The sequence below is a fragment of the Heptranchias perlo genome, chromosome 4 (genome assembly GCF_035084215.1).
Source record: "Heptranchias perlo isolate sHepPer1 chromosome 4, sHepPer1.hap1, whole genome shotgun sequence".
NCBI classification, from domain to species: Eukaryota; Metazoa; Chordata; class Chondrichthyes; order Hexanchiformes; family Hexanchidae; genus Heptranchias; species Heptranchias perlo.
The window spans coordinates 94,837,686-94,852,398 of record NC_090328.1 but is presented as its reverse complement, the minus strand read 5'-3'; the positions used below and the strand labels follow the sequence as shown (position 1 = coordinate 94,852,398).

Here is a 14,713-nt window from a genome sequence, read left to right as displayed (position 1 = left end):
CCCAGAGGGGGGGAAAAAAAATCAGCCAGGGCTCCCATTCCTAATCACAATCCAGTGAACTCTTTCTGGGAAGTGTGCTTGATTGGATGAGAACAGGAGTGGGCTTGGTTGTGACGTCCTCCATTGTTGAATAGCTTATCTGCAACCCATTTGTGTGAGGTAGTCAAGTACTGTGAAACCACATCCAGCCATTGCCTTCAGCATAGGAGAGAAGGGGGGGGACAAAAGTGGGGAAAAAATTCATATCAAGAACTGAGAGTGGTTCCTATTCCTTTGTGTCATAGATTGAAATGTCTAACAAATTATAACTCAGCAAACTTAAACTGAAAGACATTCTTCTCTGGTAACAAGATGCTGCACATGATAAAAATATAGACAGTCAAATTCCTGTCAGTGCTAATTTTACATTCATGCTTACTCTACCAGTAAATTAGCACAGAGGAACTTTGCCCCAACATGCAGTGGCGTCAATGTTCCCATTGAGCAGGTTAAAGCTTCAAAGCCAAACAGAAGAATCTAGAAACAAAACTTGTCTGTCTGTCGAACAGGCAGCAGTAGCACTTTTCCACAGCAACAAGCCAGCCCAGAACACACTCACTTAATACAGCAGCACAGCCTGGTACAGTCTGCCATTTGCTAGCTGGTACAGGCGCCTGTTCACCAGCTGGTACAGGCGCCCATTCCACCAGCTGGTACAGGCGCCCATTCCACCAGCTGGTACAGGCGCCCATTCCACCAGCTGGTACAGGTGCCCATTCCACCAGCTGGTACAGGCGCCCATTCCACCAGCTGGTACACGCGGCCATTCCACCAGCTGGTACAGGCGCCCATTCACGAGTAGGGAGATGACACTAAGTATAAAGAATTTCTATTGCTGATGATGATCTTACATGGGATGCTGCGAATGAAATGAATGATGACATGGGTTTGCGAAAGAACAGAATGAATGCTGAAAAATAAACAGTGAAGATTAATGAGGTAAAACAATATGAATTTTAAGGTTTATTTCTCATTAAAAAATAAATATTCTAAAATCCATTTTTATTTAATCTGCTTAATTCAAATTATTATGCAGATCTTTTTACATTTCTAGTTTTGTTTCATATTTCAATGCTTGATTATGGAAATATATGTCATTGTTTTGAGTCATCACTGATTTATGATTCACTGGTAAATCCACATTTGCCCAAAAGGATAAAAAGAAAAAGCGCTAATCACTTGCCAGCTCTCCCGTCCCGAGCCAGCGGTATTTGTCAAACAGTGAGCAAGTCCATCACTTTATGGGGTGTATTCACCGATCCCACACTCCCCACGTGGAGAAAGGGTCAGAGAACAGAGCTCGTGCTGTAAATGTATCTCCAACCTACGTACCATTCAAGGGTGACCCCCATTCAGAGCACAGGTCAATAAATGTACCTAAATATGACAACCCAATAGTAGAGGGGATTAACATGGCCCCTAAAAACTCTATGATTACGTTCATAAAGGAAAACCCACAGCTACCCTCTGCAATCTTCGAAGGCACTCATCGCTCACTCCTTACAAGCATGACCTGAAATGCCCCATCCTCCTCTCTCACCAACTTCCCTCTAGAGCACTCACTGGGAGCTAATCTCACCAACCTCCTTTCTATCCCACTCACCCCACCCACTCCTGACTCCTTGGAGTTTGCCAATGGATCAAAAATCAGTGCCCCTTTGCGCATTTCCCTCCAGAATGTTCGTTCACTCGCAAACAAGGCCCTTTCCATCCACAACCATATTGTGGACAATTGTATTAACATCCTAGCTTAGACTGAAACTCGGCGCATGGGTGATGACACATTGTCCCTTACTGAAGCCTCCCCACCTCTATACTTACCAGCACCTGCCCCACCCAAACCACAGTGGTGGTGGTGTGGCCCCTGCAAATTACTACTTGCTCTTTCCCCCTACTCCTCTGGCACCTTCTCCTTCAAGCACTTCACCCAGTTCCACCTTCCCTTTAAAAAAACCTGTGTCTACCAACCCAAGTCCTACCCTTGGAGTTTCAGCTAAGAGGGCAAATAAAGGCAGGACAACTTGAGGGAGGCAGACGTTCACTTTCAGTCTACTGTGATCAGTGTGAATTCTGCTAACAATATTACACATTACATCATAGTGCCATTCTCATTGGTGCATCATTGAGTGATGAGATGTCGGTCTGATCCCCAATCCACAATCTCAACTTGGGCCCCTTCCCATGCAGAATGAAAGAATCAGAGTGAAAGTCACCATGGGATCACTTGAATAGTGGAATGATCTACAGATTTGACTCATGAGGAAAATCTTTATAAAATCAATAGTGCAGTGTTGCTATGATTTCCTCACTAGATATAAAAGACATAGATATAAAAGATGAGAAAATTTTATACACAGAGGGTGGTGAAGCTGTGAAATGAACGACCGGAGTTAGTGGTTGAAGCAGAGACCATGTCAACATTTAAGAATAGGTTAGGTGGGTAGTTGAAGGAAAGGGGGATACTGGGATATGGGAACAGGGTGGGCACATGGGATTAGGACTACTGCTTGTGTGGAGGATAAACACCAACACAGACTGGTTGAGCCGAACCATGTTGGAATTTCTATGGAATTCTACGTGGGTAGTTGCAACTCTACACTGCAAACAAGGCACACACCTGCCCTCTACGATGCAGGAAGCGAATGGCTTGGGGAGGCTAGAAAAAAAGAGGCGGGGGGGGGGGGGGCATGTATAGGGGAATTAGGGAACGACATACACTCAAAGAAACAATTGCAACAAAATAAAAATGGAAACTTCAATTGTCATTTAGCAGGAGGCACTGTGAAGTGAATCCTCTCAATGGGACGAGCTTCCCTTACCTGCAATGTCACAAAGTTCAGCGTCAGTGGCATTGACCAAGGCCTCCTCCAGCTCTGGTTCCAGGGTAACACTATCAATTACTGACTGGACAGGCTTCTCTTTGGGGACCCAAGGCTTTCCTACAACAATAAGTCCACAATAGAGCAACACATCAGTTTGTGCAACTACACAAAAAGTAATCGAGTTCAACCACTGTTCCCTCCCTAACACCAGTGTGGGAGCTCCATCACCACAAGGATTGCAACGGTTCACGGAGAAGGCCCACTACCACCTTCTCAGGGCAACTAGGGATGGGCAATAAACACAGCCTTGCCAGCAACGTCCATATCCCAAGAACAAACAAAGAAAATGGCCGTTTTAATAGATGTTGTAAGAACTTGCTTCCATCACTCCCACCTCATGGAGCATGAAGTAGTGTGTGGTCCATTCAGTTTGGGACAGCACGTGCGGAATCCTGGAAGGTGAAAAGATAGGAACAAACCTTAGAAAATGATTATCAGCAGATCTCTTGTGCTGTTTGACAGAAGACACCATGATGAAACTTTTATTTTTTCACAGTTTGAGTTGTTTTGATTTGCACTGGATGCAAGACTTTCTTTTATTTTTACAATTTACGAGCCAATTTCACAGAGTCAAGATAAGCATAGGTTTTAACCAAAGAGAGGTTAGAGGGCGAGGATAATTGGGTCAGAATTCAGCGGACACAATTCAGTCCCCAATTTTAAAGTTATACATTCTCTTATTTTTATATATTTCCAATATAAATTCCTATATCCACATTTATAATGGAAAATGCCTATGTAAACTTGTCACGCTGTTATAACAGCCACCTGCCAGTGGTGGCACTGTAGCACCTCGAGCAGGACGTGTTATTACTAGTGTGACAAGTTTACATAGGCAGTTTTTATTATAAGTGCAGACATCAGAATTTAAAAATTAAGAAGTTGACAGGAAGTGTGTACAAATGCAAGATTGTTAATGTATTATATACAGATAGATCTCCAACAAAAGTTAGGTTTTACTACTTTTTCATTATTGCGAGCACAAATAGCTGTTTTAGAACACTCGCTGGATGCTACATTCATTAGCACAGTCACCGCCAGGGACAGTCCCAACCAACATCGCAGGAGCTAGTTTTTCAATTTCCCGTTTAGTCGTGGTGTGAAGTCAGGCCAAGCTGACAGCTACCACAATGATGTCTGTTTAAATTAAACAAAAACAAAGTAATGGAGGTGGAGAAGAGGAGGAGGAATCATTTTAAACAATAAACAGAGATGGATTTACAGAGAGACCACTGGGTGAGGTGCAGACCAGGTCTGTTTGCAAGGCGAAGTGGGACCAGAGTACAAGACTGAGCTTAACTGGAATGAACCTGGGATATTTGAGCAGCTCATGCACATAAAGAGCTAGTGATGCAAAGGTAGGATACAGAATTACAGGGCGTGCACGGAACCACAGCGAGGGCCCACGTGTGTGGAGGTGCATGCATGCGGCATCTCCGTGTATTAGCCTGCGGTGTCAAATTCCAATTGTGCTGAGTTTGGTGACCTTATTGAACTGGGGAATTGGGGGGGGGAGGGGGGGTGGCGGGGGAGGGACTTCAATTGGCCTCAGGGCCTCCAGCGTAAAAGGTCAGGAAGAGAAAAAAAATCTGCCAGAGTCTCTTACGTGATCACTATCCAATGACACCCATGGATGACCGGCGAGGGCGTGGTTCAACTTGGCAGAGATGCCTCTCAAGGTAGAATAGTGTGTCAATACTCGTAGATGAGGGTGATGATGCCTTTCCTCATGGAGTCTGACATGCACCCTCATCTACAAGCGGAAGGGGGAAGAGGGAAGAAATCAAAAATTGGCGACCCATCTCACTACTTAACGTGGACTACAAAATTCTGTCCAAGATCATCGCCAATCGGGTCAAGTCAGCCCTGGAGGTGGTGATCCACCCCGATCAGACCTGCACCGTACCAGATAGGAAGATCTCCGATAGCCTGGCGCTACTCGGGGATACGATCGCCTACGTACAGGACAGGGGGGTGAACACCTGCCTGATTAGCCTGGACCAGGAGAAGGCCTTTGACAGAATATCCCACAAGTACATGATGGATGTGCTCTCCAAAATGGGGTTTGGGGAGGGAATCCGCAATTGGATCCAACTGCTCTACACAAACATCAGTAGCACAGTTTCAATCAATGGGTGAGAATCAGAAAGCTTTCCGATCAAATCTGGAGTCAGGCAGGGCTGTCCTCTCTCCTCCGTCTTGTTTGTGTGTTGCATCGAGCCCTTTGCCAAGTCCATCAGGAGGGATGCAGGCATAAGAGGGGTGATGATCCCAGGCAGCGGAGGCACTCAGGTCAAAGCCTCCCTGTACATGGACGATGTCGCCGTCTTTTGCTCGGATCAGCTGTCGGTCCGCAGATTGATGAGCATCTGCGACCAGTTCGAACTGGCATCGGGGGCCAGGGTAAATCGTAGCAAGAGCGAGGCCATGTTCTTTGGGAACTGGACCGACCGCTCCTTTGTCTCCTTCACCGTCAGGTCGGATTACCTGAAGGTGCTGGGGATCTGGTTCGGGGGGGCCGGGGCGTGCACCAAAAACTGGGAGGAGCGTATTTCCAAGGTTAAGCAGAAACTGGGACTGTGGGACCGACAATCCCTCTCGATCGTGGGCAAGAAGCTGGTCATCAGGTGCGAGGTGCTCTCGGTGTTGCTGTACGTGACGCAGGTCTGGCCCAAACCTCGCTGGTGCGCCGCGACAGTCATCCGAGCCATCTTCCGCTTTATCTGGAGATCAAAAATGGACCGTGTCCGCAGGGTCACGATGTACAAATCTCCAGCGAAAGGGGGGGAAAGGCGTGCCCAACGTGGCCCTCATCCTGATGGCCACCTTTGTGTGCGGCTGCATCAAGCTGTGCATAGACCCTCGGTACGCAAACACAAAGTGTCACTACGTGCTGAGGTTCTACCTGTCCCCGGTGTTGAGAAGGATGGGCCTGGCCACGCTGCCACGGAACGCTCCGTCCAGTTGGACCGTTCCGCCCCACCTGTCCTTCGTGGAAAAATTTGTGCAGAAAAACACCTTTAATCACAAGGCAATCAGCAAGTGGTCCGCACGTAACGTCCTCGAGACCCTGCGGGAAAAGGAGATGGTGGATCCTGTCGGTTGGTTCCCCGAGCAAACTGTCAATGTCATTTGGCAGAACGCCTCATCGCCAGAGCTTTCAAACAAGCACCAAGACCTAGCTTGGCTGGTGGTGAGAAGGGCCCTTCCCGTCAGATCCTTCATGCACTCCCGGACTCTCAGCGCCACCGCGCGCTGTCCCCGAGGAGGCTGCGGTGGAGACGAGACCGTCAGCCATCTCCTTCTGGAATGTGCCTTTGCAAAGAAGGTCTGGAGAGAGATGCAGTGGTATCTGTCCAGGTTCGCCCCGAGCAGTTCCGTAACACAGGATTCTGTGCTCTACGGGCTGTTCCCGGGGACGCACACTGAGACGGACATCAACTGCTGCTGGAAGACCATCAACTCGGTGAAAGACGCCCTTTGGTCTGCCCGAAACTTGCTGGTCTTCCAGTGCAAGGAGCTGTCCTCGACCAGGTGTTGCAGACTGGCACATTCCAAGGTCCAGGGACCATGCTCAGGGACGCACTGAGGATGGGTCCAGCCGCCACAAAGGCTCTGTGGGGAAAGGCAACCATTTAGAGCCTTCCCGCCATTGCATACAGAGGGGCTGCAATCAGGGAAAAACCCCCTTGGGCAGAATGTAAAATTCTAATTGATGTAATGAATCTGTAATGAACCTGTAAAGAATCTGTAACGTACCTGTTATCAATAATCTGTATTGAGTGTAATGCAATGAGGCACCCTAGAGTGTCATGAACTATAATTATGTCCAATGTGTTCATTGAACTGTACTTGATGGAACCTGCAAATTGTATGATCTGTATTGTGTATGTTTGGAATGTGATATGACAACTGTATTGTATGTATTGCTGTAAATTTTATGAATAAAGTATATTTTTTGAAAAAAAAGTGTGTCAATACTCAGCATCTGGACTTGCACATGAAGAATGGCTACTTGGACAAGGTGTCAGGGCCTTCTGCTATTCATGGAATTTTCTATGGCACAAGTCACCACCTTCAAGGAGAAATGCAAACTTACCCAAACTATTTCACAGTATTAACAACTTATATAATGCCTTTAACATAGGAAAACATCCCCAGGCACTTCACAGAAGCGTAATCTGTCAAAAACTGATACCAAACCAAAGAAGGTAATATTAGGAGGGGTGACTAAAAGCTTGGTCAAAGACATAGGTTTTAAGGAGGGCCTTAAAGGAGGCGAGCTGGAGAGGCAGAGAGGTTTAGGGAAGGAATTACAGAGCTTAGGGCCTAGATGGCTGAAGGCACAGCCACCACTGGTGGGGTAAAGTGAGTGGGGGTTACACAAAAGGCCTGAGCTTGAGGAATGTAGAGTTCTCGAAGGGTTATAGGAGGCTACAAAGATAGGGAGTGGCGAGGCCATGAAAGGATTTGAACACGAGGATGAGAATTTTAATATCGAGGCATTGAAGGACCAGGAGCCAATGCAAGTCAGCGAGCACAAGGATGATGAGAGAATGGGACGTGGTGCTGGTTGGGATACAGGCGGCAGAGATTTGGGTGAGCTGAAGTTTATGGAGGATGGGAGACCGGCCAGGAAAACATTGAAATAGTCGAGTCTGGAGGTAACAAAAGCTTGGATGAGGATTTCAGCAGCAGCAGAGGATTTTGGGGTCAGAAGCTGAGCTCAAGGCCAAATAGGATGCCAAGGGTGCGAACAGTTGGTTTCAACCTGCGACAGTCGCCAGGGAGGAGAATGGAATTGGAAATGAAAGTATGGAGTTTGTGGTGAGGGACAATGGCTTCAATCTTCCCGATGTTTAATTGGAGGAAATTTCGGGTCATCCAGGACTGGATGTCGGACAGGTAGTCTGACAACACAGAAGCAGCAGAGGGGTCAAGAGAGGTGGTGGTGAGGTAGAGCTGGGTGTCATCAGTCCACATGTGGAAGCTAACCATTTACAATATCAGCTAGTATGGGGGCCAGGAAAGGAAGCTGGATGGTCAGCAGTTTAGTGGAAATGGGGTTGAGAGAGCAGGAGGAGGGTCTCATGGGTAAGAGGAGCTTGAAGATGGCATGAGGGCAGGTAGGAGAGGAACAAGAGAAGGACACAGGCTCAGGGCTAGGGCAGGGGGGAAGCTTGACCTGGTGAGCAAGGGGAAAGGAGGGATGCGGCAGAAACAGCTAAATGGATGGTCTCAACTTTAGCGACAAAGAAGTCCATGAGCTCCTCGCGCTTCTTGTTGGAGATGAGGGTGGAGGGGGCAAGGAGGGGTTTAAGGAGACGGTTGATAGTAGAGAAAATAAGCTGGTAGTTATCTTTGCTCTCGAGGATGATCCTGGAGTAGTGGGTGATTTTGGCAGAGGTCCGATAGCGCTTGATGTGGTCCAGCCTGGACACCAGATACGCTCAAGCCTCCGCCCCTTGGACTTGAGGAAGCAAAGATGGCAGCCATACCGGGAGTGAGGGGGGAAACAACCAAGAAGGGAGATAGTAAGAGTTTTCAATCCAGCAAACTTGAAAATTCAACTGTAATCAGGCAGGCATCCAATGCTGAGACTAAATTTAGCACGATGATCCGTCAGTTACCAGGAAATAATGAGTAACTTGAGAATAGGAGTGGGGGGTGGGTGGTTATACTGAAACTGAGGCTCTCTTGGAGCAATGTGCAATATAACACCTTCCGACAACTGGCTGGCAGATCTCTTCAAGAAATAAATACACAGCTGAGGATGGAATGCAGTCACAGCTATTTCTGTCGAGGCAGAGGAGCTGCTGTTAGATGACTGGAGAACAATTACAAGATAAATTATATTCCATCAAGTGTCACGAGCACACAAGGTGAAAAATATTTATCAGTTCTATAAATTACTCAATACTGGTATTTCTCCTCAAAAATATCTGTTTTACAAAATCACCAGTTCAATAATCTCTGTTCACTCAGACTGAATTACAAATCAAAATAATTGCCTAACTCCAATGAAACATTAGTGATCATGGATACACTGAAGGATGTATAGCATCTTTAACACAGAAAGACATCCCAAGAGGCTTCAGAGAAAGAAAGGAACCAATGCAGAGCCTCAGTGAGACAGTTCGGAGAGGTTCCAAAAGTTTGGGCGAAGAGGTAGGTTTTGTGAAGGCTTCTAAAGGCAGAAAGAGGCAGAGAGCCAGAGGCATTTAGGAAGAAAGTTCAAGGGAGCAGGGATAAGTCTGCCGATAGCTCTCACTTATTTAAAAAAAACAATTATGTAGAATCTGAAGAAAGTCTTTGTTTGTTACAGATTCATTGTTTGTGGGATAAAGCTGAAAAGTATTATTTCATATTGATAACAGGTTGTGCTTTAGAAAGTGGAATAAAAATGTTTATTTTCTCTCCACAAGACCTCACACCTCCAATAAGTCTCCCTCTCTGGGGGTGGATATCTCTCCAAAATAAGGAGCTCATGACTGCTCTCAGTGCCATTGTGTAAATAAATAACAAAACCTGTACCGACAGCAGGACAAGGCAAGGATGTCAGCAATGCATCACCATCAATGGTCATGGTTAAATTGGCAGATGGACACACATTACAATAAGTGCCTGACATGACAGGCACTCCATTTTTTAAGAGGTTGTATTAATGTATGATGCTTATTCAGCATACGTCTGTGGAATTCTGTAGGACAAAAGTGCAATCTGTGAAACAATAGCTTTATCTTTCAGAGAACCCAATGTAAATCCCAGTGTTACTTTCTTGGTGAGAAGAATAAGTGTAAATCCCAACAAACACTGCAGAAATAATCTGCAATCTGCTCAAACCTCAATGAATGAGGCTCAGAAAAATGTCCTCTTAGAAGTATAAATGAATATAATTCTTCAAAAATTTCAAGAAGGTCGTGTCTGACTAACTTCATTGAATTTTTTGAGGAGGTAACAAGGAGGGTCGATGATGGCAACATGTTTGATGTAGTCTACATGGATTTTAGCAAGGCTTTTGACAAGGTCCCACGTGGCAGACTGGTTGAAAAAGTAAAAGCAGCAAGTTGGATCCAAAATTGGCTCAGTGGCAGGAAGCAAAGGGTAATGGTCTCACGGGTGTTTTTGCGACTGGAAGGCTGTTTCCAGTGGGGTCCCGCAAGGCTCAGTACTAGGTCCCTTGCTTTTTGTGGTATATATTAATGAACGTAGGGGACATGATCAAGAAGTTTGCAGATGATACAAAAATTGGCCGTGTGGCTGATAGTGAGGAGGAAAGCTGCAGGAAGATATCAATGGACTGGTCAGATGGGCAGAAAAGTGACAAATGGAATTGAATCCAGAGAAGTGTGAGGTAATGCATTTGGGGAGGACAAACAAGGCAAGGGAGTACACAATAAATGGGAGGATACTGAGAGGTGTAGAGGAAGATAAGGTGGTTAAGAAGGCATATGGGATACTTTCCTTTATTAGCCAAGGCATAGAATATAAGAGCAGGGAGGTTATGCTAGAACTGTATCAAACACTAGTTGGGCCACAGCTTGAGTACTGCGTACAGTTCTGGTCACCACATTACAGGAAAGATGTGATTGCACTAGAGAGGATACAGAGGAGATTCACGAGAATGTTGCCAGGGCTGGAGAATTTTAGCTATGAGAAAAGATTGGATAGGCTGGGGTTGTTTTCTTTGGAACAAAGGCGGCTGAGAGGAGAGTTAATTGAGGTATACAAAATTATGAGGGGCCTAGATAGACTCGATAGGGAGGACCTATTTCCCTTAGCAGAGGGGTGAGTGATCAAGGACCATAGATTTAACGTAATTGGTAGAAGGATTAGAGGGGAGCTGAGGAGAAATGTTTTCACCCAGAAGTGGTGGGGGTCTGGAACTCGCTGCCTGAATGGGTGGTAGAGGCAGAAACCCTCAACTCATTTAAAAATGGCCTCCGTCTGTGCCGTAATTTTCTATGATCCTATGGAGACTAATAAAAAACAGCCTTTCAGTATAATTTCAAAAAGCCTGAAATGGATTTTTGCCCTAAAGTTGGACATTGTATTGTGCGAGAGGAATAGCGTAACCCTCACAGCAAGTCAGAGAATGCATTTCTACAAGGACAGCAGGTAAAGCACCATCAATCTATGCTAAAAATCTTGTACCCGCACGCACTTCCTGTCCACAAAAAGTGACTTCCCATTGTCACATTTTTGTCGTACTTTTGCATCATATTTTCCAATATAAATTCCTATGTCCACATTTATAATGGAAACTGCCTATGTAAACATCTCACACTGTAATTACACCATACCCGGAGAGGTGGCGTGTAACGCCTCAGTTTTGTCTCTCCCAGTTCCTCAGCCTGTACTGCAGAGAAACTCCCGTGCTCCAACCAACACTACTTCTGCTTCCCAAATTGCTGTAAGGTTTTCCCATTTAACAACAACAAATACTTGCATTTATATAGCACCTTTAACTTAGTAAAACGTCCCAAGGCACTTCACAGGAGCGTTATCAAACAAAATTTGACACCAAGCCACATGAGGAGGTATTAGGACAGGTGACCAAAAGCTTGGTCAAAAAGATAGGTTTTAAGGAGCATCTTAAAGGAGGAGAGGTTTAGGGAGAAAATTCCAGAGCTTAGGGCCTAGGCAACTGAGAGCATGGCTGCCAATGGCGGAGCGATTAAAATTGGGGATGCGCAAGTGGCAAAAATTGGAGGAGTGCAGAGATCGCAGAGGGTTGTAGGGCTGTCAGGCTGGAGAAGGTTACAGAGATAGGGAGGGGCAAGACCATGGTGGGATTTGAAAACAAGGATGAGAATTTTTAAAATCAAGGCGTTCCTGGACCGGAAGCCAATGTAGGCCAGCGAGCACAGAGGTGATGGGAGAACGGGACTTGGAACTGGTGCAAGTTAGGATACGGGCAGCAGAGTTTTGGATGAGCTCAGGTTTATGGAGGGTGGAAGATGGAAGGCCATCAAGGAAAGCACTGGAATAGTCGAGTCTGGAGGTATCAAAGGCATGGATGAGGGTTTCAGCAGCAGATGAGCTGAGGCAGGGGCAGAGATGGGCGATATTACGGAGGTGGAAGTAGGCGGTCTTGGTGATGGAGCAGATATTGGGTCAGAAGCTCATTTCAGGGTCAAATAGGACGGCAACATTGCGAACAGTCTGGTTCGGCCTCAGACAGAGGCCAGGGAGACGGATGGAGTCGGTGGCTAGGGAATGGAGTTTGTGGCGGGGACCAAAGACAATGGCTTTGGTCTTCCAAATATTTAGTTGGAGGAAATTTTTGCTTATCCAGTACTGGATGTCGGACAAGCAATGTGACAAACGAGAGACAGTGGGTCAAGGTGGGTGGTTATGAGGTAGAGCCGGGTGTCATCAGCGTACATGTGGAATCCGATGTGTTTTTGAATGATGTCGCCAAGGGGCAGCATTAGATGAGGCCAAGGATAGATCCTTGGGGGACTCAGAGGTAATGGTGCGGGAGTGGGAAGAGAAGCCATTGCAGGTGATTCTCTGGCTACGACTGGATAGATAAGAATGGAACGAGGCGAGCGCAGTCCCACCCAGCTGGACTAACTATAAATAGTTTCAAATCAAAGCATTACGTAAAAGATTAGTTTGGAATGTATGATCTTAAAATGGGGATTAAATTATGCCTGCACGCTCTGCTCCAAATCACAGTAGGTACAGCACAGGAGGCCGCCATTCAGCCCATCGCACCTGTTCCGCCTCTTTGAAAGAGCTATCCATTTGGTTCCATTCCCCTGCTCTTTCCCCATAGCACTATAAATTTTTCACCTTCAAGTATATATCCAATTCCCTTTTGAAAGTTACTACTGAATCAGTTTCCATCACCCTTTCAGGCAGTGCATTCCAGATCATTACAACTCGCTGCGTAAAAAAATGTTTCTTCATGTCGCCTCTGGCTCTTTTGACAATCACCTTACATCCGTGTCCTCTGGTTACTGACCCTTCTGCCGCTGGAAACAGATTTTCCTTATTTACTCTGTCAAAACCATTCATGACTTTGAACATCTCTAGCAAATCTCCCCTTAACCCTCTCTGTTCTAAGGAGAACAACCCCAGCTTCTCCAATCTCTCCACATAACTGAAGTCCCTCATCCCTAGTGCATTCTAGTAAATCTCTTCTGCACCCTCTCTAAGGCCTTGACATCCTTCCTAAAGTTTGGCGCCCAGAATTGAACACAATACTCCAGCTGAGGTCTATCCAGTGTTTTATAAAGGTTTTGCATAGCTTCCTTGCTTTTGTACTCAATGCCTCTATTAATAAAGCCCAGGATCCTATATGCTTTTTCCCAGCCTTCTCAACTTGTCCTGCCACCTTCAAAGATTTGTGTATGTGCACCCCAGGCCCTCCGTTCCTGCACCCACTTTAAAATTGTACCATTTTGTTTATATTGCCTCTTCTCATTCTTCCTACCAAAATGCATCACTTCACACTTCTCTGCATTAAATTTCATCTGCCATGTGTCTGCTCATTTCACCAGTCTGTCTATGCCCTCCTGAAATCTGTTGCTATCCTCCACATTTTTTACTACATTTCCGTGTTTCGTGTCATCTGCAAACTTTGAAACTATACCCTCTATAGCCAAGTCCAGGTCATTAATATATATCAAAAAGAGCAGTGGTCCTAATATTGACCCCTGGGCAACACCACGATGCAATTCCCTCCAGTCTGAAAAACAACCATTCAACATTGCTCTCTGCTTTCTGTCCCTTAGCCAATTTTGTATCCACACTGCCACTGTCCCTTTAATCCCATGGGCTTTAACTTTGCTAACAAGTCTATTATGTGGTACTTTATCAAGTGCCTTTTGAAAGTCCATACACACATCAACCACACTACCCTAATCAAACCTCTCCGTTATTTCATCAAAGAACTCAATCAAGTTAGTCAAACACGATTTTCCTTTAACAAATCCATGCTGACTTTCATTTATTAGCCGATATTTTTCCAAGTGTCAATTTATTTTGTCCTGGATTATTGTCTCAAAGTTTCCCCACCACGGACGTTAGGCTGACAGGCCTGTAATTGGCGGGTTTATCCCTCTCCCCTTTTTTGAACAGGGGTGTAACATTTGCAATCCTCCAGCACCATCCCCATATCGAAGGAGGATTGGAGGATTGTGGAAAGAGCCTCCTCAATTTCCACCCTTTATTCCCCCAGTAACCTAGGACGCATCCCATCTGGACTGAGTGACTTTTCTACTTTTAGTACCGCCGATCTTTTAAGTACCTCCTCTTCATCTACTTTTATCCTATCCGATATCGCTACTACCTGCTCCTTTACTGCTGTCCCCTGCTCTCTAACCCAGCTTCTGCTGAAGACTACAATGGGTTCTGACTCCCCATGTGCAATGCCACAGGAGAGCAATTTGTAATGTTTTAAACACCTTAAGTTTGTGACATTCCAAGTCCATTCAATTGAATGGGCATCGCTGTCACACCTTCTGCCCATTGAAATCAGTGGGCATTGCTGTCACACCCCCTGTTTAATGAAATTAGTGGGCATTGCTGACACACTTCCTGTCCATTGAAATCAATGGGTAAGGCTGTAATACTAATGCCTGCTTTTTTTTCCCCTTCCTCCAGAGGTGGTACTGCTACCTCTCTCAGCCTGTTACAACAAGCACAACCAAAAGACACATCAGCCCCAATATTTACAGGGTGGGGGGAAGGAGCGGGGAAGCGCATTAGCAAGGGAAACCCAGAAATCCCAAGGATGCGGAGGTCCTCCCGAATTTAGCGGCAGGACTTCATTATCATTG

General features: G+C 45.9%; 1 protein-coding gene across 4 annotated transcripts in view; it reads right to left on the bottom strand.

Annotated features, from left to right (window-relative positions):
- Positions 1 to 14,713, bottom strand: part of tmod1 (tropomodulin 1) — a 76,548-nt gene that overhangs the window by 22,099 nt on the left and 39,736 nt on the right. For 3 of the 4 annotated variants that reach the window (XM_067983322.1, XM_067983320.1, XM_067983321.1), the window contains exon 4: positions 2,859 to 2,978. The exons of the other annotated variant lie outside the window; for it this stretch is intronic. In XM_067983322.1, coding sequence (XP_067839423.1) covers positions 2,859 to 2,978 — 120 coding nt within the window. The remainder of the gene's footprint in view (positions 1 to 2,858; positions 2,979 to 14,713) is intronic. 4 annotated transcript variants of the gene reach the window in all.